General features: G+C 33.8%; 2 protein-coding genes across 2 annotated transcripts; both read left to right on the plus strand.

Annotated features, from left to right (window-relative positions):
• Positions 1-1,162: 1,162 nt before the first annotated feature.
• TRIADDRAFT_50405 (uncharacterized protein) lies at positions 1,163-6,854 on the plus strand (the record flags this gene model as incomplete). The annotated part of the gene is made up of 21 exons (XM_002113333.1): positions 1,163-1,270; positions 1,361-1,491; positions 1,605-1,722; positions 2,309-2,354; positions 2,423-2,535; positions 2,654-2,717; positions 2,847-2,947; positions 3,161-3,259; positions 3,360-3,491; positions 3,646-3,767; positions 3,943-4,044; positions 4,202-4,327; positions 4,739-4,868; positions 4,961-5,074; positions 5,528-5,596; positions 5,718-5,780; positions 5,860-5,901; positions 6,052-6,111; positions 6,207-6,293; positions 6,449-6,574; positions 6,699-6,854. The coding sequence occupies 21 exons, from the start codon at positions 1,163-1,165 to the stop codon at positions 6,852-6,854; spliced, it is 2,109 nt and encodes a 702-aa protein (XP_002113369.1).
• Positions 6,855-8,869: 2,015 nt separating this feature from the next.
• On the plus strand, positions 8,870-24,666 carry TRIADDRAFT_57462 (uncharacterized protein; the record flags this gene model as incomplete). The annotated part of the gene is made up of 63 exons (XM_002113334.1): positions 8,870-9,080; positions 9,646-9,881; positions 9,980-10,081; positions 10,552-10,650; positions 10,734-10,877; positions 10,974-11,225; positions 11,450-11,565; positions 11,677-11,722; positions 11,857-11,990; positions 12,064-12,192; positions 12,645-12,808; positions 12,909-12,974; positions 13,054-13,172; positions 13,309-13,611; positions 13,690-13,788; positions 13,888-14,094; positions 14,185-14,283; positions 14,359-14,399; positions 14,681-14,774; positions 14,852-14,993; positions 15,129-15,268; positions 15,368-15,424; positions 15,508-15,561; positions 15,649-15,735; positions 15,927-16,013; positions 16,100-16,180; positions 16,282-16,400; positions 16,504-16,696; positions 16,778-16,840; positions 16,934-17,077; positions 17,173-17,315; positions 17,388-17,445; positions 17,525-17,641; positions 17,718-17,854; positions 17,930-18,005; positions 18,098-18,237; positions 18,328-18,428; positions 18,532-18,647; positions 18,744-18,821; positions 18,917-19,024; positions 19,420-19,545; positions 19,637-19,768; positions 19,842-19,972; positions 20,083-20,200; positions 20,294-20,389; positions 20,476-20,573; positions 20,672-20,768; positions 20,835-20,933; positions 21,003-21,125; positions 21,197-21,379; positions 21,477-21,611; positions 21,736-21,910; positions 22,060-22,195; positions 22,275-22,422; positions 22,502-22,624; positions 22,708-22,790; positions 22,889-22,961; positions 23,090-23,164; positions 23,255-23,390; positions 23,492-23,554; positions 23,600-23,785; positions 23,917-24,022; positions 24,606-24,666. The coding sequence occupies 63 exons, from the start codon at positions 8,870-8,872 to the stop codon at positions 24,664-24,666; spliced, it is 7,605 nt and encodes a 2,534-aa protein (XP_002113370.1).
• Positions 24,667-25,318: the final 652 nt, after the last annotated feature.

The following is a 25,318-nucleotide window of genomic DNA, read 5'->3' on the forward strand; positions in this document are numbered from 1 at the left end:
ACAGTAGTGAGTGTATCAAAGGTCATTGCTTACATGATCTATGTAACTATCTATATCCTCATATGTATCTGCTTATTAAAAGTATCCTTGATCTACTCTCTCTCTCTCATGATATATCTCTATCTTAGTAACAATACCTGTAACGTGTATTTGTGAAACTTCAATGAATCTGCTTCTATCCTTCTCAATCTATTGACATCTATTTGACGTAAACCAAATAACATTACAACCTAGACGTGCTCACTGTACAGTGTACGTGGAGATACATTCCTTGACCCTATTTTAAAGCCATAACCATTATCTGTGTTAAAAATTTAATAATAAACATTTAGATCTATTGTTAGGGTTCTTAGCCGACTATTCTATGTTAATAGCGTGATCAATAATTAACAGGGATAAGTGAAGAATTTTAAAATCATCCTGTTTACGAAAATTTCTTGTATCGATTGATATGAGTTTTAGCATGATTGAATGATAACCCTATACTGTAAACTATACAGTACAGTACAATACTATCACCGTCAATCGTTAATATTCTGTACTAGTATACTATCAGATTTTGCGGGACTCTGGTATATTTGTACCTTTTACTTTATATTATCTATGTCTCACCATGGTCACCATTAGTCACTATTATGGTATGATTGCAATTTATCAAATCCCTACGTTACAAAGTTAATTCATTATTGTAATAAAGGGATATTCTTGCAAATGAAAATGAAGCATTCTTCTATCAAAGATAGCAACCTGTACTTTATATGGATGCCATATTTAAATTAATGAGATCTGTAAATAATTCCATAGCTGTTTGTATCAATACAGCTTTAAAAGCATAAATTGTACATTATCGTGGAAAGAATTATGCCCAGTAGTAGTACTAGAAGGTGCCGAAAAGGCATGAGCTAACTTAAGATAAATAAACAAAGCTTGTCACGATTGCAACGTGCAATCAATTTTTAACCAGTTTCACGTTTAGCAATGGCACGGAAAAATCTATTACTAATATTTATTATTGGGTCATTTTTAAAATTTCCCTTAATCGGATGTAATGGTTAGTAGAAAAATAGAGTTTTAATAGAGTGCAGTACTTTTACAGTATCGGTTAAATCTACCACAAGGTAACTAAATAATATTCTTACAAATCATTTTGACTTTGTTAAATATGTTAGATGCTAAAGAGACTTTATTAACGCTCACGGTAGCAAGTGATTGCACCGATGGATTCCAAAGATTTAATCGGTCATGCAGAATTTACGATTTAAATTGCAAGGTATTGCTAAATGCAGTATTTGCGCAGTTTCTTAGTAATGTGAATACGAGTATAACGATCACAAGGATTAAATAATAGTCATCTATCTAGATTCTTGGTATGAACAAAATATGGAAAGGTGGCAGCATGGAATTTCCAGGTGGAGGCTATAAAATTAATCTCTTAAGAAGAGAACTCGAGCGTTTAAAAGACAAGGATGATATTATAATCGTTACAGATAGGTTGAGATTATTTTCCATAATATCAAAAGCCGTACTACGATATAAATATTTTTATCTGTAAGCATGAACCGCATTGTGTAATTCATTTTTTTCATTTACCTCAATTATTTAAGTTATGATGTCATCTATACCGCTGGAACTCAAGAAATATTGGAAAAGTTTCATCAATTTAATGCTAATGTAGTTTTTGGTGCGGAGCCATATTGCTGGCCCAATCAGGAATTAGCTAGTGTATGAATTTAAGTGTTGATTATATTCCAACATAAGTGATATTAATGAAATATTAGATAGCTGTTGCTTTCTCACTCACAAGCCTTGTCGGATAACTCATAATTTGGTTTAGTTATTCGATATCCTATAATCGCAATATTTATAAAATAGTTAATGCAATACCTTATTGTCTAAGCACAGTATCTATCACGTTTCAGGTAGTATATAAATTTGTAATATTCTGCAATAAGTAGAGTGTCTTTATCTATCTTTAGCTATACAACTTTATACCCAAATTATCACAAATAAGTAGGTTTTACCTAGAAAATCCTAATTAAAGTATTAGATTCAAATATTCATACGCGAATTTGTCTAACAAAAGAATATTATGGAAATACTCATGCATACAGATGGCTCTTCGCATAATATTCATATTAGTTTATCAGGGTGTTTCATTTTCTTTTAGTTATATGTTGGATTCAGAATATCATTAATTAAATACTGCATATTGTTCAAACCGTTAATATAATATCATAGAGTCAAAGTATGCTATTCCTTGGATACAATGCTATTGATCTATACTTAATATTTATCATCCTTCTCAAAGCATTACCCAGTGGTTTCGTCTGGAAAACGATTCTTAAATTCTGGCGGTAAGTAAAACTTTCAACGATTTATTATTATTTCATTTTTGAGACTATTATTACAAATGATGCCGTAGGCTTTATCGGTCATGCAAGAACAATTTACGAAATAATCACCTATCGGTCAATTGAAGATAGTGATGATGATCAGCTATACTATACCGAGATTTATCTCGATTCAAAATTGAGGGTGAGCAATCTGAGACTTAATTTTGCGACAATGATGTATGCATAAATGTAATAAGAATTGAAACATCGCTCCGCAAATAAATATCATAGTAATAGAATTGATTCGTTATTATCATTAGGATAAGTGGAATATTAAACTTGATCATAAAAGTGTCCTATTTCATAATCTCAATGGTGCTCAAGGTATTTGGCAAATTCAACCTTTATCCACATTAATGATCGCATTGTGATGATAGTATATCTTGATACCGTGAAATTAATATTCTAGTTAAAATGATGATAAAATTCGTCAATATCATTAAATTTTGTCAGAGGAAGTCAATCTAATTCCAGACAATGGTGGTAAATATCGATTATTTAATGAAGTCTATCAAACTTTACCTATTGCAGTTCACGGCAATGGACCTACTAAGGTATGATATGCAAATAGAAGACATTGTTTACAATAATTTATCAGCTAACAGAAGGGATAATTTTTGATAATTTCTAGTGTGTTACATTTTTGCCTACAACAAAAATTGCATTAAGATATCAGAACTTGAAATTTATTGCTATCTATTTCTAATTTTTAACAAGCTACTTATTTATTTCGTTTTACATCCAATATATCATACCTAATTCTATAGGAAGTGAGCTTAAATTATTTTGGCAACTATTTGGCAAATTATTGGAGTTTTAATGACGGATGTATAGCATGTAAAGAGAACACCATTGAACACTTAAAGGTATGATATATTTCACAGTTTTATGGCTTTATTAGAATGTTGCAAGCTATTTAATCAATAACAAATAAGAATAAACGTTCTTTAATTATAAAATAAATAGAAAGACCATTATCCAAGGCTTTCTCTCGCTATATTCATCCACAAATCTGCACCGTTTACGGATGTATTTCTGCAAAGATTATCAAATCAGCAATATCCAAAAGATAAAATTGATTTATTTCTTCATATAAGTGTATGCTTGTTTTGCTTCGAATTAATCATTTATAAATTTCAGTATTAGTATAGAAGCTGTGTAGGCAATATTTTATTTTCTTGACAATTCATTTATTATAATTTATTAATTAATCGGATAAAATTGTCGAATTTATTTTTATTTCATCGTGAAGATTGACCACCATTTGAAAGATACTCTTGTATGGTGGAAGAAATATTCCTCGCTTTATGCTAGTCAAGAGCTAATTGTACCATCAGATAAGATCAATCCAAGTAAAGCAAGAAATTTAGCCATGTACGCATATATAAACTATATTAATGTTGTGACCTTCTATTGCTATCATAGCATTACAACTGCTAATCAATTTAATAAGAGTATAATGCTGATAATGTGAAGTCTTCAGATCATACATATTTAAATAATTGTAATCTTTACTCCTTTTAATTTTTAATAAATAATTTGGAAATAGGGAACAATGTCAATCCTCCAACTGTGAATATTTCTTCTCGATCGAAAATGATTGTATGTTAACAAACAATGAAACATTTAAATTGTTAATGCACTATAACAGGTATGAACGTTGGGCATTTACGAAGGTGTATTGCTCTCTAGAAGGGATATTAGACACTTAATTTTTCAGATCCCTATCATTTGCTTTCTTCTATTCTTTTTATCCCATTAGCAATGCTAATTTTTTAATTAGTAGTAATTAATTTTTTGAAATCTAGCACTATAGTGTCACCTTTACTGTTTATATCCGGCCGGCTATGGTCCAATTTTTGGGGAGCTATTGATCAGAATGGGTATTATGCAAGGTCGAAGGATTACATCGATATTGTTGAAGGTAGAAAGCGGTATGTTATTTAACGCTTTTAAGATATGCTACGGCATAATATTAGATTGACGATCTATTCTTTACTTATAAACGATTACTTTTTATTTACATATAATAATATTTAAGCACGTAGTGTATCATTCAAGGGGATGTTAGCTACTAGTATAATCTAGTAAGCATACTGTATGGTCATATCGTAAATAGTTTTAAATATCTTGTATGTAATCGAACACCAAGAATCACTTCATTGGTGCCTATTTTTGTTGTTGTAGTTTAAATTCTGAGATACTGGTAATAAAGTAATTTACGAGTATAGATTATAGTAGTTTTCATAAAATTCTATATATAGGTCCATTATAATTGCTTTCAGCTAGTGTCAGTTTTACTTTATAATTTATGTTACTCAACATTTCAATTAATAAATTTAAAGAGGAATTTGGAATGTTCCTTACATTCGAGGGGCTTATATGATCAATAAAAGTCATTTAAAGATGCCAGATCTAGCTTTCGATGAAGAAGGTGACTTTGATATGAAGTGGTGTGCAAAAATGCGAAAATCGGTAGGCATATTTACCTTGACTTTAATATTTGCCATCACGTATGGTAGGTGTCGACAAAACCTGACTTGATATTATCTATTTTTATGCTATAGGGTACCTTCATGTATGTTAATAATATGCAAATATTTGGTCATTTACTAAATTTAAAGAGCTATTCTATAGATCATTTGCATAATGATTTATATCAAATCATCGACAATCAACCTGTAAGTAGAAGACGATAGGTAGCAGCTTAACTACTCTAAGCTTGCCTTTTACATTTTTGCTTTTGGGCCAAATTTTTGAATTTCATATGTAAAAATAAACTAGATTCGCTTTGAAAGCTGAAATTGAATTTTTAAAGTACCAATTTTGATCTTAGCTCTTGTCGCTTTTCAAATCAGCCACAATCAGATTTTCAAGACTATCCATCACTTTTAAATCTATTTTATTTCATTACGCCTTTTATTTTTTTACAACATACGCAAATAAATTATAATAGTTTGACTCAGTTCCACATTAATCTCAATAGGCAATTTTACTGTCATTTGATTAAATAAGTATTGTCACTTTTTCATTTATTATTGCACCGTAAATTTGCCGCTAAAGTAAGTGCGTGAACATGCACAATTGCGTGCATTAGGCATTAAATGCTTTCCTTGATATCTTATTATAAATAGGATTGGGAAGCAAAGTATATACACGAGAATTACTCAATCAATTTGAGGGATGATCATGAAATTCAAATGGTATAGTGAGAAATGAAACATCAATCAACTTTAGCACAAAAACTATTTATTTTGATCAGTTATTAACATGATTGTTTCTTAATTGAAACCGTTTATTTGTTGTGCATTCCATTTGTGATAGCCATGCTCCGATGTCTATTGGTTTCCAGTTGTATCTGAAATTTTTTGTAAACATCTGGTGGAGGTCAGTATCCAATAACATTAGCAATCATCGGTTTCTTAGATTGCGTTTCTTAAATATTCTATCTTCCTTTTTGCAATAGGAAATGGAAAATTTTGGCCAATGGTCCGCCGGAGGCCATAAAGTACTGTATTTAATCGTAATGTTGGTTTTTGTCAGAGATTATGGTTAAAACCCTCTCATACATTACCGTTGTAACTATCCAACCTAATACCTTACAGTCCTTCTGAATGAACTAATAGATCACAAACTTATCGTTTATCTGTTTATTTAGGATAGTCGGTTGGATGGAGGCTATGAAAATGTTCCGACGCGCGACATTCATTTGAAACAAGTTATACGAACTATAGCACATCTACGTCTATTTTCCCTAAATATCTATTAACTTATCAAACTTTGGCAACCGTCGTTATGTGTTTCTCTTTTTAGATCAATTTAGAACAGCAATGGCTCTATTTTTTACAGAAATATATCGTCCCTATACAAGCTAAAGTTTACCCCGGATTTTATTCCAAAGTAAACATTTCATAATTATATTCGAATACTCTAAGTATATCAACTTTAACAAGTATCTGCACAATGTTGATACATTTAAGCTCAAGTTCAAGTATTTTTCGATGGTCAAATATTAATCGTTAACTTTTCAATCTATGGATGAATTTTAATTTTAGGGCCATGCTTTTATGAATTTTGTTGTAAGGTATCATCCTACAGGGCAGCCATCACTGCGCCCTCACCATGATGCATCGACCTATACCATTAATATTGCACTAACGAGGGCAGGAATAGATCATGAGGTTCAGCCTATGCATACCAGTAGATTAGTTAAAATCCGATTCTACGAAAGTAACGCATAATTTCAACTTTAATGAAGTTTATGATAACGATATCGTTTCTGCTTATGATTGAACAATAAATTAGGGTGGAGGTTGTCGATTTCTAAGACAAAATTGTAGCGTTGTTAACACTATGCTTGGATGGTCTCTGATGCATCCAGGCAGATTAACCCATTATCATGAAGGATTACCAACTACTAAAGGGACAAGATATATTATGGTCTCGTTTATTGATCCTTGATTGGAGCATTTGAAGTATAGACAAAAGAATTAAGTGGAATCACCTTGAACACGCATACAATATTGCTTCTGTTTGTATCACTCACATTTAGCCAAAGCTGAAAAAGTATTTGCTGACTCTGTCTATTTTTTTTAAGTAATAAAATTAGTATACGTACTACACAATCATCTATACCGGTATACTCTTCTTTAATTTGCTGCAACTGTAGTTAACTGATTTCTAATTTGTTGCTATTCTGATGTTAGATGCCCGTGTTGTAGAGTATTTTTTAATATTACCTACGATGCATCGCTGCTGCATTATGATTCATGCAGGTAATAAAATTATCTTTTTCGCCTACACAAATATCTATTATAGATACGACTCAGGTACTAAAAATACAAGCAAAGTCTTTCAAATTTATGCGCTTTCATTCTTGCTCACTCCGTAGATTGATCCACTAAAAAATTTAGTATACGTAAGCGGTAAAATTAAATTTAAATAGGTACTCGTACATTTCATGATAAAGGCCCCCCCCCCCCAAAAAAAATAATAAGCATGACCGAATATGATTTAGTGACTGTTTTTCTTAACCTATTTTATAGCTGAAAATGATCGATTGATTATAATTTTAATTTTAAAACCTAGATTTTTGAACACAGTCTAACGTGTACCGTAGAGTCCTTAAAAGGACTGAAAACGCAAGCCGATCACGATCAAATGGTTGATTTTCTAACACGAATTTTGCCCTCGAATCAGGTTCAAGTCGGATTTCTGATTGATTTTTAATAAGGGATCATATTACACTTATTAGACGGACATAAGAGGACATCATTGATCGGCAGAGCAGTTTCAGCAAGGTGTACTAAAATAAATAATCTCCCAACAACTTCACGATTGAGTGTACAGTACAGTACATGAGTGGCAATCTCGTGATAGAATTTGTTAAGGAATTCTACAGTATTTACTGAAAGTCAACTATCGCCGTTTCCAATTCTGATACAACGCCATTTTAAAAAACGACAAAAGATGGCGTTGAATCAGTAATTTCAAACGGCGATAGCTTACTTTTAGTAGACAGAATTCCTTCTAATTTCATAAGAGGAGGCTGCCAGTGATGTGCTTAGTGAAGCTGTTAGGTAATGACTAACTTTAAAAATAATTTTTGAACACAATCTATGCACACTGTGCAGTACTACCATACTGTTCGTGCTGGAAATGTGTCTGGATAAGTCACAAAATATCGCAAATAAAGAGGAGTGCGATAATCGCATGATATTATAGATCATAAAGGTATCGAACCGAACCGAACCGCTCTCAGGTCTAATCGCATCGCATCAAAAATGGAGATCGACGCTGCTGTCCTGCTCAATGTACCGTACGTACGTACGTCTGTCGTCGGTACTGGCAGCCTGTACAATGTACTGTAGGTTGTACAGTACTGTACTGTACAATGCACAATGTGCTGCATTGAGCCTTCGACTGAATAATTCTTCGATCATAACATGGGCCATTAAAATGTCCTCCACGTTAGTTCAAGAGTACAACCAGATGCAACTAACTTGAACTAACAGTCCCCGACAGCATCGAGGGGCAACCAAGCAATTAAATAGCCGATTTAATAGAAAACATGGAAAAATAATGCTAAACAACGTAAGTCGGTTTGTTCTATTACAGAACAACCGTGGAGCATGGACTACAGTACAGTACTGTACTGTACAGGGCCTACAGTACACTGAGTACAGTACCGTACTGTACTGTAGTCATGATCGTGAAGAGTACGCATGTGCATAATATAACTTATGATGGATGGATGGTTGCAGAGTGAAGTAGAGTGTTGTTAACAGTGACTAGTGTCCATACTGTACTAACTTAAAACTGTCCACTACTATCCATTAGTATGAGCTGAGCTGACGGCTGTCTGCGGCATGCCTACAGTACAGTACAGTCCAGTAAAGCAAAAACAGGCAACAATCTATGCGCAAACGCATGCTTGACTATCAACATAGTAGACTTTCCTAGCCGACGACGGTGTTATGGCCGATAAATTCATCGTTGGATTGAAAAGTCGGAGCGATGAAGTCCGATTAAGGGCTGCCAAAGAATTACAACGCTCGATAACAACAGAATTACGTGAAGTATCCAATGAAGAATATCAAAGCTTTTGGGATGAGTTAAATCATCAAATTTTTGAGTTAGTTTCAAGTAGTGATGTCCACGAGAAAAAAGGAGGCATTTTGGCAATAAGTAAGTTGTTGATGGAAAGATGGACGTGTAGCGTCATGATTGATAGCAATCGCTCGATATTATCAAAAGTTATACTGGTATAGAGTAGAACAATGTATTAAGAGCTAAAAGTGAGCTTATTCTGAACTAACTGCTTGTCATGTTCAATAGAATAACAATCCAGTAGTTGATTATCTTCCATGCTGCTGCTTTTAACTGTAGCTTGTGCCGTACAACACTGGTGCAATGAGCAGTATTACAGTATCAATTATACTGTACTGTACTTGCTTTGCATCTTGGACTTGACAGCAGAGTACCAGTGTTTATATGCTGTAATAGTGTCATTAAAAAGAAGTTTTATCATTGTAAACTCTTAAAACGTTTCATAAATAGACAACACTTGTAGCATTTCTGTATATGCATAGTATAGTGGTAGCAATAACTGCCATAGTATACATTCCGATCTTTTTACAACAATAAGCAAGAGTAGCTAATACTGCTGTACTACAGTATATTATTGTCTTATATACAGTAGGTCAAGTATTGTCATTATTGTAACAATTTGTCCTTTCATGGTACTTTCTAGTTAGTTTAATTGGTGTGGATGGAGGAAATGCTCCAACCAAGATTAGCCGATTTGCTAATTACTTGCGTAATCTATTGCCATCGAGTGATCCCTCTGTGATGGATATGGCTTCCAAGGCCGTAGGATTGTTAGCTTTAGCTGGTGGCACATTTACTGCTGAATATGTCGAATTTGAGGTTAAACGAGCTTTGGAATGGTTATCTGGTGAACGTCATGAAGGAAGGCGCTTAGCAGCGGTAGTTTGGAATTCTATATTGTGTATATTGCAATTGATATACCCATTGACTCCCCACTAATTACTTTTTTTCCACCTTATTAATTGATTCGATTGTAGGTTCTAGTTTTGCGTGAATTAGCGGTGAATGCTCCCACTTTTTTCTATCAGCAAGTCCAATCATTTTTTGATAATATCTTTAGTGCAGTCCGAGACCCTAAGGTACCTTGTGAAAATGGTTCTTCCAACTTTTTCAATGCCGGCTATAATTAAATAGAAGCAAATTGCGATATCATCAAGCAATCTTAAGAGCTACTCAGATACTAAAGATACTTGTACTTCGTATGATCATCACTATTATAATAATGTCAGAATTATAAATAATTATTATTATATCAATATTATTGACAATAGCATGTTCCTTAATTAACTTCTTAACAACTCGTATTAGTAGTCAAGACCATTATAATCTTCGTTTCACACAATACTACGATACTGTAATCTGGGCAACGCTAATTGATCTATATCGTAAACAATAGCTGTTCAATTCATTCGCAAGACCTTACCTTTGCTAGTTATATATATATTAATATATCATTTGTAATTCGATCTGATGTCCTAGTGAACATTGACATTATAGTATTGATTGTTCGTATGGATACTAATTGTGTAATTTCTAATATATCTATTAGCAATCTATTCGAGAGGCAGCTGTAGAAGCCTTGCAAGCTTGCTTTGTACTTACATCTCAAAGAGAAACAAGTTCAGACCACTACCCTGTATGGTATCAGGTAATAAAGAGTTAATATACGTATTTAGGGTATCCTAAATTTAAAATCTAAGTCATTATATGTTATGTATCTTCAATTTTCAGTCTGCGTATGACGAAGCCTGGCGTGGATTTCGTGATCCTGGCTCTGGTAAAGAAAAAGGCGTTACTCTGAGCCGAGATGATAAAATGCATGGTTCGTTGTTAATCATTAACGAATTGTTAAGAGCAAGTAGTAGCGAAGGAGAGGTATGTAGTTCTAGCCTACAATATCAACTAAAATATCTCCACATGCCTATCCCTACCTTGCTTTTCATATACGTAATAAAATCGATCTAATTTTAGCGATTGCGACGTGAAATGGAAGAAATTATGGTACAACAATCAACAGCTGGTGTTGTTATACGACAGCATCCAAGCATACAAAAGTCTGCAATGTATGGCAGCCCTGGTCAGCAGGCATTAAATTCCGGCCGATTTCTTGATTTATTTGATTCTGAGAATAGTACTAGTATTGATTCTAAGTTACGAAATCGCATCGTCGGTTTCTGTCAAAGTCAATTTTGTCGGACATTCATGCTTACCAAATTCCCTGAGGTACGTTATGCAGTACTAATGTATTTCGTAACGCTCTACATTTTCACCGGGACAAAACTGATGTACTTAGTCTATATCTGTTGATTTATATGCCCCCAAAAAGTAGTCATTGCACTTTCATTTAAATGGGTACTGCAGATTTATTTTCATATCCAGATGATTTTAATCAGTTACCTCTCATAGTTATATAGTATTTATTTTGAACTTTATCACCCAATTGTTAGATTTCTGTCCAAATCATGAAATCTTTTCGAAATCATCGCAACAGCCTGATTCAGCAAACACTACTGATTATTTTACCTCGATTGTCTGCGTTCCAGCCGCAAAAATTTGTTGATACGTAAGTACAGTATTTTAGGCTAACTCGAAAGTTATCATTTTGGATAGAATAATTAGTCCCAACCAATAATTGTATCATTAATAGATGTTGATCTATACTTTGTTTTTATAGACTCTTGGATGATGCCATCAATCACTTACTGAGTTGTCTAAGGAAGGTGAGCGAAAATATTGTCACTACGTTTTCGTTTCGATATGTTCGCAATTCGCGCATTTTGTAAATATGCGAACTTCAAATTCAAATTTTTATAATTTCATTTGAATTTGTAATTTACAATACGGATTAATCTAGGACAAGGAAAGATCTTCCGCTTTTCTAGCTCTTGGATTATTAGCTGTCGCTGTAAAGAAAGATATTAAGCCATATATTACAAAAATTTTTGAGAATATTAAAGCTGCTTTGCCGCCCAAGGAAGTCGGACACAAGTGAGTACTCGTGATTTAAAATTATCCATTCCTATCCTGTTAACTGCTAATTTGACGGCTTCTGTTTTTGTAGGCGCCACAAAGTCGTTACAGTTGATCCATCAGTCTTCATTTGTATAAGTATGCTAGGGCGCGCTCTTGGTGTAGAGATCAAACGGGACATTCGAGAACTGATCGATCCAATGTTATCGGTCGGCATTAGGTATCCGTACCGTTCAATATCACCGCTACAGTATTTAAGATGTTGTAGTGCGACAGATACAGCAGTGATCATGAACGTGACTTAACTTAGAAAATTTTTGTATTAGTATCCTTATTTACTTCATTTTATATCATTTATTGAAGTAAGTGTTAACGGTACCTGCTTTTAATCAGATAAAATGTTACGTAATTGCACATGCGTCTTACAAAAAACATTTAAAGTGAATAAGATTGTTACTTACGCTTTAAAATCTATTCGAAGATATATAACTGTTTACAATGCTTTAATGTTTCTGTAGCTTTGATTAGATTTGATTATTTCAATAGCTTATTGATAGCATATAGATTGTAGAGCTATACAAGTAAAGACTACAATATTCACAAAACATATTTTGCTGGATCTGTGAATGCGATGAAATTGTTTTCTCATTGTTAATCTTGCGTAACTTTCAGCTCTAGTCTCGTTGCCTCTTTACGGGATATCTCAGTTCAAATTCCTCCTTTAAAAAACGATATACAAGAAGGTTTACTTAAAATCTTATCGGTCGTACTAATGCATAAGCCTTTGCATCATCCTGGTATGCCCAAAAGTATGATTCCGGCTCTATCAAAGTCCGGTTAGTAGATATTGTATAGTCATTTTTTTAATGCTGTACTAGTGGGCTTTTTTATTAATTAAGCTTGCGACCTTCCTCGTTGATAATCTGTATCATGTAGATGACGTCTCTGATGTAACTACCATTACTCTCGCTATACGTTGCCTTGTTAATTTCGACTTTGAAGGTACGGACATCAGTACACGTTGTTGCTCGCACCTAATGTAAATCTAATTCTTTCTACTACTAACTGGGATTATTTTTAGGAAAGTCTCTTACAGAATTTATCAAGTATTGCGCAGAGAATTATTTATTTAATGACAATAGAATTATTAGAATAGAGGCAGTGCGGACATGCTCTCAATTATTAAAACCAATACCGCACGTAAGTGATAGAACGACATGTGCAATTCTAATGCTATTTTCGCTCGTTTATCGGCTTGAGGGCTACTTCAAAGCCAAAGCTGCCATAAACACTGAAACTAAGCGTTCTTGTTCTTATCGTTATTATTTACTTATAGCCTCTTGTTCTTGGCCAGCAGTATGACGTCGTTAGTACAAATTCAATGCATTTAGTTAATGAAATATTAATGAAATTACTTACGGTTGGAATAACAGACCCGGGTAAGCGAGTGCAAATGATGAAGCCATTTGGATTTATAATTTGTAATGTAACGTTTGAAATTATGCAACTAAATGATAAGAAATTGTCTGTAGATCCCGACACTCGATATTGTGTTATGTCATCGTTGGACGAAAAATTTGATACCTATTTGGCCCAGGCTGAAAATTTGCAAATGCTTTTCATTGCTATTAATGATGAGGTAAAAGAATCATGTATAAGAAGTATTGAAATTCTACTGTTAATTTCAGTCTTTGCATAATCATGATCAAATCTTTAGGTATTCGAGATTAGAGAGCTAGCGTTATGCCATATTGGACGTTTAAGTAGTCTTAATCCAGCGTACATTATGCCATCCTTGCGAAAGACTCTAATGCAGGTAAAAAGTCTTCTAAAACCCCGCAATGTATAAGTACAGTATTCTTAGAGTCTATATCGTGCTTCAATAATTACATAGTTGTTTTATATATTGTTTTAGATATTAACAGAGCTTAAATTTAGTGGACTTGGTCGCAATAAGGAACAAAGTGCTCGCCTGTTAAGTCTCTTAATATCGAATGCTCCTCGCCTAACCAGACCATACGTCAAGCCAATTATAAATACCTTATTACCCAAGCTCAAAGAAAATGATCCTAACCCAGCTGTTGTTGTCAATGTCTTATCAGCAGTAGGCGAGCAAGCACAGGTAGTTTTGTTAAGGTTTTAGTAGCGAGCGTTTACTTATATATTGACTTTATGCACATTCTTTAATGCAATAAGTGTACGTACTTTGTAGGTCAGTGGAGAAGAATTAATAGAATGGATAGAAGACTTGTTCCCTATTATTTTGGATATACTGCAGGATTCCTCCAGTTCTTCTCTAAACAAACGTGAAGTAAGTTCAAATTGTTATGTATATATGCTTCGTCTCTCGGTCACTTGTTAATTACTTGATATGCCCAATTGTTAGGTTGCTTTGCGTACCATGGGTCAGGTTGTCGAAAGTACTGGGTACGTTGTTGATTAGCAATATTAACGCAGTATAACCAATCTGTATGAAATGTTTTTGTTCTGTGCGTAAAGTCAATTCATTTTAGAAATCTAAATAATATAAACCTTATGGACATGATTATACCATATCCATTGCGGTCAACAGATTGTGTATCATTGAAAATCTGTCTTATAAAAAGTCCTACGCCAAAGATTACGATCTATTAAATCTTCATACTACTGCAATGTAATGAATCTCTTAATGAATTCAAAAATTAATCAAAGGTCGTCCTGATTTATAGATATGTTGTCGAACCCTATAGTCGATATCCGAACTTATTGGAGACTTTGCTTAGCTTTCTGAAGACAGAGCAGAGTAAGAGTATACGGAGAGAAGTAAGCGGTCTGCAGCTAGAATTATTTAACCAATTGTGGATGAAATTAAATTCTTAAATCCATTTTGTTTCCATCAGACTGTTAGAGTATTAGGTCTTTTGGGAGCTCTCGATCCTTATAAACACAAGGTTGATCGAATGAAAAGATCGAGCGATATTTACAATGTTCAAGATGTTCTCATTCCGGAAACTAAAGGATTAGCAGATCCTTCCAGTATCGGTAATAGACTTGCAATTTTGCGGTTGCTATTGTAGTTTAGAAAGTCTATTTATAAGTTATCCAACTCTTAAATATCTATCGGGAATGATTTATCTCATCTATTTTCCGAAATAAATGTGTTTAATACATCACTAGGTGAATTAAATGTGACAGAGATGCTCGTTTCAATGAGCTCTGTGCAAATGGATGAATTCTATCCAGCTGTGGCGATAGCGGCTTTAATGAGAATCCTTAAAGATTCATCTCTATCGTCTCATCATAGTATGGTAGTTCAAGTACGTCAACCTAACTACCTAACTGTATTAGCTATTCTGAAACATTTTTAAGCGATACTTTATTGTGAAAATTAATTTGGTGATAAAATGTTTTGATAGGCCTTCAGTTTTATCATCAAGAGTCTTAAAATCAAATGTGTGGCTTTTCTACCACAGGTGAATAAACACTTAATGAGGATCTTATACAGTAGATGTTAGAAATCTAAATACTAAAGCAACACATTTTTTTGTAAACTTAGATTGTACCTACATTTCTAAATGTTGCGAGATCATGTGATACCACTCTGAAGGAAGTGAGTGAGATAAAAACTGCAATAAGACATACTGATAATTAAATCGTGTAGCGAGACATTAACTTATTGCTCCTTTCGCTATTTTAGTCTTTGCTTCAGAAGCTGGGTGTACTTATCTCTCTTGCTAAACAACACATTAGAAATTACCTGGTAGATATCTTCCAATTAATTCAGGTAATGTAGATATTGAGCCTTTGTTACCCTTAAAATATCAATTTTTGACATTAGTACTTAAATCCTTGTCTACAATTAATGAATATACGATATAGTTGCTATCAAAAATGCCGAAATTCTTAAAATATTTTAATAATTAAATATCATGGATATAAACTCTGTATGGTATTGTGCTATCCATCTTGATGTAGGAATGTTGGACAGTTAATAATCCTATGCAAAACACGATTATAGCTTTGCTAGAGCAAATGGCAATAGCTCTAGGAAGTGAATTTAAGGTATTATTTGTTCTGAACTTCTTTACTATCTATGCACTTATTTATAGTAAAACAACTTACTATATTCTGTCCTAATTATATCCTAGGTTTATCTGCCTCAAATTATACCGCAGATATTGAAAACCTTTATTCACGATAATAGCCATAATCAAATTGTTACAAATAAGGTATATGTTTTCATAGGATGGTTATCACCATGTCATTTTGTCGATAATTATGATAGACTTCGAAGCTAATTACGTTATTTATTTCTCTTTGCCTTTTTAAGCTTTTAATTGCATTGCAATCATTTGGTAGCAACTTAGACGACTATCTTCATCTACTGTTACCACCTATCGTGAAACTTTTCGATTCCAGTAATCAAGATATATCGTTAACCGTACGAAAGTATGTCTGCTTTTATGAACCTACTTATGCCCCTAAATTTTGTTATTCTTTAGAAAGTATTTTTGCTCGCAATGGTTAATTTCAATTCTCTCATGCTTTTTAGAACATCATTGGAAACTATCGATAAACTAATCGAATCATTAGACTTCACCGATTATGCGTCGCGCCTCATTCACCCAATTATCCGTGCAATTGATACCTTGCCCGAAGTCAGATCGTCTGCGATGGACGTCCTGTGCTCTTTAGCATCACAATTTAATGGCAAATACAAAATATTTATTTCTATGGTAAACAAGGTAGGGAAAGATAATATTGCCTCTTGATCGAAATTGTCTTATTTGCGTTAATACATTTAACGCTTCCTTGAATTTTAATAGGTATTGCAAAAACATAGGATACAACACTTAAAGTACGAAAGTGTTGTCAGTAAAGTTTTGAAGGTAATTGTATTGCAATATTTACGTTATAAGCTACTCTAAAGCTATCTAGGTCTTTAAAATTTGGCTGTGTTTCGTTTTCCTGTTATCGTATAGAGTTCTCATACAGTTGACTCTGAATCAGTATTTTCGGCTCGCCCGCGGCGTTCGACAACTTTAATGTCCGAAATGGCTACTACTAATAATACTGAGAACAATACCATAAAAAAGCTCTATGTTAGCGCTGATAACTTGAAAAGGGTCAGTTACTGTAGATATTACAACAGATTTTAAAAATTATTCGATTGCGGCATTCTATCGATGTCCGGATCTCAGTAGAGTTTATCTTTCAAAAGGCCTGGGAACCTGGAAGACGCGTTAATAAAGATGACTGGACAGAATGGCTAAGACGGCTGAGCGTTGAATTGTTGAAAGAATCACCTTCTCCAGCATTACGATCTTGTTGGTCTTTAGCTCAAGCTTATAGCCCGCTTGCTAGGTCATATAAACTTAAGCGATATAATCTGAAATAGTTATTGATAGTGCTAAAGTTTTGTCATTTAACATACAGAGACCTTTTTAATGCCGCATTTGTTTCATGTTGGTCTGAATTAAATGAAGAACAGCAGGTTTGTGATCATGGAATTTATATAGAAAAGTATATGGTAGATGTCTTCTTGTATTAGCTGCACTATGGCTTAAAATCAGAATTTAAAACAGGATGAGTTAGTGCAAAGTATTGAAAAGGCTTTGGAGTCTCAAAACAATCCTGAAATTACTCAAGCCTTGCTTAATCTTGCCGAATTCATGGAACATTGCGATAAGGTAATCTTTCTTCAACTTCACTTTTAATATACAACAATGAGGCGATAATTTTGCGTATATTGTTATCAAAAAATAGGGCCCATTGCCACTCAACAATAATGAGTTACTAGGTGACTGTGCTTTAAGGTGTAGAGCATATGCTAAAGCTCTCCATTACAAAGAGGAAGAGTTTCATCGAGAGCCGACTCCGAAAACATTAGAGACATTGATAGGGTACAATCTTTAACGGCTAATATTTATTGTTGAATGTTGTTTTTTTGTAATTAACGGCAAACATTTTATTTGTAGTATCAATAATAAATTACAACAGCCGGAAGCTGCCGCTGGAGTCTTAGAATATGCGATGAAAAATATGGGTGCAATGGTATAACCTTTAACTTATCTAAATCATACTATCTATAGTCCGTAAAGTATTCGTAAATTATGTTGAATTTGATACACTTCTTCTGTTTGTAGTCGGTAGAAGAAACTTGGTATGAAGAGTTAAATGAATGGAATAAGGCATTAGATGTTTATCAGAAAAAGCAGGAGCAGGGTAGCGATGATATTTCAATTACACTTGGGCACATGAGGTGCCTAGAAGCTCTTGGTGAATGGTACGCTAGTATCTGCTAACTTAATCTGATCGTTTTCTTCAATGTCATCTATACGGCAATGAGAAAATTACTTTTGTTTGCATATTTTAGGGGACAGTTATATAATATAGCATCTGAACGTTGGTCTATTGTCGATGACGAAACCAAACAAAAGATGGCGCGGATGGCTGCGGCTGCCGCATGGGGTTTAGGTATCATGTTTATATTATATATTACGCCTTATATATCCTTAGAATTTCGTTATTGTTCTCATGGAATTATCAATATTAAGAAATCATAATAAAATATTGATAGGCCATTGGGAGAGCATGGAAGAGTACAGTTGTTTAATACCAAGAGAAACATTAGATGGTGCTTTTTACCGAGCAGTGCTTGCCCTTCATCAAGAACATCGCGTGTTGGCACAACAGGTAGATTGATTGTTGGATCTTTTGTATTCGATATTGTAGCAGATATTGAGATTACGAAATTACTAATTTTAAACATTTTAATTTTGGGATTTATAGTGTGTTGATACTGCACGAGATATTCTCGACACTGAATTAACGGCGATGTCCAGTGAAAGTTATAATCGTGCCTATGGAGTATGTAATGATATGCAATATATCTACCAATTGTAATTGCATTTTTATTTAGTTACAGTTGGCAAGCTAACTTACCCATGTTAAAACGTTTTTAGGCCATGGTGACTGCACAAATGTTATCAGAGTTAGAGGAAATTATTCAATACAACTTGATACCTGAACGTAGAGCTGCTATTAAGCAGATATGGTGGAGTCGTTTACAGGTATAGTATGATATATCACGTGTAATGTTATACAAAGGATTTAGTGGTAATAGTCGCCTGTATAGATTACACAAAAGTTCCCATTGTGACGGCAGTAGTGTGTGAATTGTAAGAATATTACAGCGATTAGTACTTAATTTTTTTATCAGTATTTGATTTATTTACAATTAACTAAAGTTATCCTCGAGTAATTACGTTGATCTATTAACTGTCACGAGTTTTAAATGGATAAAAACTTCGAACGGATTAAAGAATTTAAGACTGTAAATTACCTTTAAATCGTACGTAACTAATATGATAGAATCAAAATCCTAGTGTAAGACTATTACACTGATTGCTTATTATTTGCTTAAGTACACTGTATTACAGATATATGCTTCACTTATTTGAATTAGGGATGTCAAAATCTTGTCGAAGATTGGCAACGTATTCTTCAGGTCCGATCGTTGGTAATAACTCCTCAAGAAGATATGGAAACCTGGTTGAAGTATGCTAGCTTGTGCCGCAAGAGTAAGCGACAGGTACTGTAATATAATATCAAATACAGTCGTAAGTCTATAGATTAACTGATGATAAAACAAACTAACAAATATCGACAATCCTCTCTATCAGGCGTTGTCTCATAAGACACTAGCGCTACTATTAGGAAGTGATCCTTCCAAATACACGGATCAGCCCTTACCGACTAAATATCCTAAGGTTACATTTTCGTATATGAAACATATGTGGCTTTCCGGTCAACAAGTAAGTGTGGCTGTATTAACTAGTTTAAAAGAAAAACGATGAGTTTATTGGAAATTTTTTTGTACTAATACAGGAGGAAGCATTTCAGCACTTACAGTACTTTGTACAAACAATGATAACCCAAAATGCTGCAGTGGCATCCCTTAGCAGTAATGAAGAAACTCAACAAAGTATAAAGGAGGCAAATAACCGTCTTCTAGCAAGGTACACTGATTTTGTTACTGAATATCGCTAAAAATCGTTGCACTGCATCTCACCGGTGATGAGTTGATGATATTACTGTCACAGAATACTTTTTACGGACTTCTTGTTAGGTGTTACTTGAAACTGGGTGAGTGGATGTTATCCTTAAGCCAATTAAATGAACAAACCATTACCCAAATTATACAATATTATGCATGCGCTACTGAACATGATAAGAACTGGTACAAGGTAATTGTATCAAGTACTGTTTTAAAATGATGTTAAATGCAAATTGACATTCTGCTTAAGCTAATGAGTTGCGTTTATCTTCAAAATTTACAGGCATGGCATTCTTGGGCTTTTATGAACTTTGAAGCGTTGCTAAATATGAAAAATAATGAGAAATCTCAGCACACAATTGTTTCGGATGATTCCAAGGTAAGATTTAAATTTCTTAGTATTACATATCTCGATAGATACTGATAATTAGAAAATTGGCTTAAAACAAATATTACTTTCCGTAGGCCGGTGTTTCTTTACAAAATTATGCTGTATCGGCTGTAAATGGATTCGTAAGATCTATTACACTATCCAAAGGCAATTCTCTCCAAGATACTCTTCGGTAAGATTGACTTATTATTATCAGAATTATCATGGTTATCAGATTTTATTTATTTATCCGTTAAGCCTAAATGCATTCTACTAATTTAACTCATTTAGATTGCTAACTATTTGGTTCGACTATGGTGAGTGGAAAAGAGTGAACGAAGCCTTAGTAGATGGCTTGAAAGTTATTCAAATCGACACCTGGCTTCAGGTTTGCTTAGTACTGATATTGAATTACGCTTAAATGCTCATTGCTGATAAGGATGTTCTGTTGTAGGTAATACCGCAACTTATTGCAAGAATAGATACTCCTAGGCCGGCTGTTGGTAAGCTGATCACTCAGTTGCTTATTGATATTGGAAAGCAACACCCGCAGGTATACAATGTTTCGATAGTAGCTGTAATACACAGTAAGTTCTAATGTAAACATTTTTGAACACTGCAGGCCTTAATTTATCCTGTTACTGTATCCGCAAAATCAGCTATAGCAGCTCGTCAAGAAGCCGCTAGTAGGATCCTTAATAATATGAGGGAGCACAGCCCGGTACTCGCTCAACAGGCTGTCATGGTACATTATATAAAGCGGATATACGTATATTGGAGGACATTTTTTCAAAATTTGAATATTTTCTAAAATAGGTTAGCCAAGAATTAATAAGAGTTGCAATACTATGGCATGAAATGTGGCACGAATCTCTAGAAGAAGCTTCACGACTATATTTTGGTGAGCATAACATTGAAGCCATGTTTGCCGTATTAGAACCTCTTCATCAGATTATGCAGCAAGGACCACAAACGCTGAAGGAAACATCATTCAATCAGGTAATCATTTCAGATTTATGAAGTTAATTCTGAATAAAGATGATGTGTCTGTCAATATCAGTCAAGAAAACCGACTAATTTATTGGGTTCGAAATAGGCCTATGGTCGCGACTTGGCTGAAGCCCAGGAATGGTGTAACAAATATAAGAAGTCAAATAACGGTGCAGATCTAACACAAGCCTGGGATTTGTACTATCACGTATTCAGAAGAATCTCAAAACAATTAACACAGGTATATATGCATCACTTCCGGCTTATTAATTACGGCTATTTGATGTGTTCCATCCGTAGCAATTAAAAGTAAGAAATCCAGGCGCAAACTGTATGTGGGACTAATTAATCCCTTTTTCTTTAAGATGACGTCTCTTGAGTTGCAGTACGTTTCACCTAAGCTCCTTGTCTGCCGGGATCTAGAATTAGCCGTTCCTGGAACTTATCAACCTAATAAATCTATCATTAGAATTCAGAAAGTTCAACCATCATTGCAAGTAATAACATCTAAACAACGTCCTCGAAAACTTTGCATATCAGGTATAGCATAGATAGTGTATTTCCCTATCCCCGTATCTAGCCATCCTGTGGAGATTTATAACTATTAGTATATACGTGTAAATAAATTAAACTCTCTTGCGTTACTGCTAAAAATATTACAAAGTAATGATTACATATTTGGCATTTAGGCTGTGATGGCACCGATTACATGTTCTTGTTGAAGGGGCATGAAGATCTTCGTCAAGATGAACGCGTTATGCAGTTATTTGGCCTTATAAATACGTTATTAACGAACGATCCGGAAACTTTTAAACGCCATTTGAGGTATCTTATACATTAAACTGTATTGCCAAATGAAACTGTGCATTAATCATCAATCAAATATGATTTAAAATAAATTTAGGATTCAGGGATACTCTGTTACGCCGCTGTCGACAAATTCTGGATTAATAAGTTGGGTATCTCCTTGTGATACACTCCATGCGCTGATTAGGGATTATCGTGAAAAGAAAAAAATCTTGTTGAATATAGAACATAGAATAATGTTACGGGTAATTTTCTTCATCTTTTACAAAACTGCACATCATACGGGTGTAAACACTAAAACCATCACTTCATATTGTATTCTAGATGGCACAAGATTATGATCATTTAACTCTGCTTCAGAAAGTTGAGGTATTTGAGCACGCAATGGAGCATACGCAAGGTGACGATCTTGCAAGGGTACTTTGGCTAAAAAGTCCTAGCTCAGAGGTAAATTGATTGGGTTTCGTTTATTGAACGGCCATAAAATTTACTGTTTATACAGTATGTAATATGTACATTAAATTAAATAGGTTTGGTTTGATCGTCGAACAAATTATACGCGTTCTTTAGCTGTGATGTCTATGGTTGGATACATTTTAGGTTTAGGAGATAGGTAGGATTCGAAGTATATCTAACGATCGATTTTATAGACTTAGAGTTTGTAGGTGTATTTGATTTACGTATTTATGTTAAATCGAAAATAATTTCTAGGCATCCATCCAATCTAATGTTGCATAGACTATCTGGAAGGGTACTACATATCGATTTTGGAGATTGTTTTGAAGTATGTAATTTGTCACAAATTTAATATTGCTTTGGTAATTAGTACTAGATGGATCCGCCCTGATGCGAAGTATTTTTCTAAATTACGAATTTATTGCGTAACTGATTGTTGACATATTTTCATTCTAGGTTGCTATGACACGTGAAAAATTTCCTGAGAAAATCCCTTTTAGATTGACCCGAATGCTAATTAATGCAATGGAGGTTCGCAAAATTTGAACTACATGTATACATTACATGCGTGTAATGCATTCAGGTCGATAACATCGTTCGTTGCATGGTCACTCTGTTTAGGTAACTGGAATAGAAGGAAATTATCGAACTACTTGTAATAGTGTTATGGAAGTCCTTAGAGATAATAAGGACAGTGTTATGGCCGTATTAGAAGCTTTTGTATATGATCCACTCCTAAGTTGGCGACTCGTAGAAGGTATAATTTTCACCCGACATCATTAAAAGCAAATTGAGAGATTGACAGAACTTATACTTTCATCTTAAACTGGGATTAAATAACTTTCCGTATATGATAAGGTGCTCCAAAGAATAAACGTTCAAAAGGAGGAAATCCAGGTGTTCTTGGCCAGGCGGATAAGGGTAACCATATATTTCTAGTATCCCTCTAATAAACTTCTATTACAGTTTTAATGGATGACCGTGTTTGGTATTCTTTAGATATAGCTGATGTTACCTATGTTGGCCAAAGTACAGCAAAGTCATTTGCTGCTCAACGGGAATTGAAAGAAGCTTTAGATAGACAAAATAAACCAGAAGAATTAAATAAGAAAGCTGTTGCCATCATCAACAGAGTCCGTGATAAATTAACTGGTAAGTTTCATTGATAACTTAAATTTACTCTAAAGTAGGTTATTGTCACCAAAAGTATATAGAAACTTCTGATTGGATTCTTTCAATCGTCATACTTGTAATTTACTTGTAACAACAAACGTAATTTTTAGGAACTGATTTCTCGCGTCATAATACTCTCGATGTACCTACACAAGTGGATTTGTTGATTAAGCAAGCTACGTCTCACGAAAATTTATGTCAATGTTATATAGGGTGGTAAGTTATAAACTTGACCGTAATTATTACAGTGGACATGCATCAAGTTCGCAATACAGGCTACATTTCAGATTTTGAGCTAGTTAAGCTAAACTATGATATTATTACGTCAGTCGAATCAGTAGTTAATGTACGCAAAAAGTTTTGAGATTCGTTATGTAATTTTTAAATTTTGTGTGGTTGTAAGTACAAAATACGGATAGCGCAAGATTTAATATTCCAATGAAAACGATATTGTAGCAATCGTTACATCATAATTAATATGTAACTGTATCTGCGATGCGATTGTAATTTGATAACCTACGGCTAGATATCAAAGATGATGTGCTTGCCCGTTTTTTTTAATATACAGTACATGTACATAGTCTGAGGTAGTTAGGACAATCGTAGTTCCCAAAAGCGTACTGCTATATCGTATGTCTTTATAATTTTATACTTCTTTAAACTGTCAATTGTATGCTCCTTGAATTAGATACGATACTAATTAATTTTTTTTTATATCGTCAACCTCCAAAGGTGCCCATTCTGGTAATTTTGGCGTACTTACTCCATTTATAAGATATAATTACTTACCTTTGCGCAGGATGTTAGATATATACTACGCAGTTTTAAGGATGCCTTATATGCTCAAAAAGGCTTTATAATCATTGCATGGTATAGAGCATATTTTAATTAACAAAAGAAATTGAAATAGCTTTGTCGAATCATCTTATTTTGTATCTGTCTTCATTTAATAAGAAATAGGGTACTATCGGTAGTGTATAAAGTAGAAAGGTAACGTGGGTGATTTTGCATTCCAGTTTTGAAATGCATCAGTCTGAAAATGATATAATCGGTGTCATATCTTAACTTCCAGTAAAAGGGATTCCTAGTCGTTATTAGTAGCATACTGTACAGTGTGATAATATAATTAGATTCAAAGCCATAAAATTGATGGAAATAATACAAGACATTTCTTACTTAAAAAGATATCTACTGTAATGATTTTATTATGTTAATATATTGCAACTATTATAACATGATATAGTTTTTTATTCAATTGCCATACTGAATTATGAGTGATATTACTGGAACAGTTAAATTTATTCTAAAATGGCTAATGTTGCATAAAAATTAGTACTTGACTTTTAGATCATGGTAACAACATTAACCTATTGTAGTAGTATTTAACTACTGAAATAGCTATTTCTTATGCAATTTTGATCAATCCTTTCTATAACTGTGATTTCAACAATAAAATAGATGCAAAAATATCTACAAAATTAGCGCTATAGTAAAATAAACGTGTAGAGATCT

The sequence above is a fragment of the Trichoplax adhaerens genome, genomic scaffold, assembly GCF_000150275.1.
Source record: "Trichoplax adhaerens TRIADscaffold_6 genomic scaffold, whole genome shotgun sequence".
Taxonomy (NCBI): domain Eukaryota; kingdom Metazoa; phylum Placozoa; class Uniplacotomia; order Trichoplacea; family Trichoplacidae; genus Trichoplax; species Trichoplax adhaerens.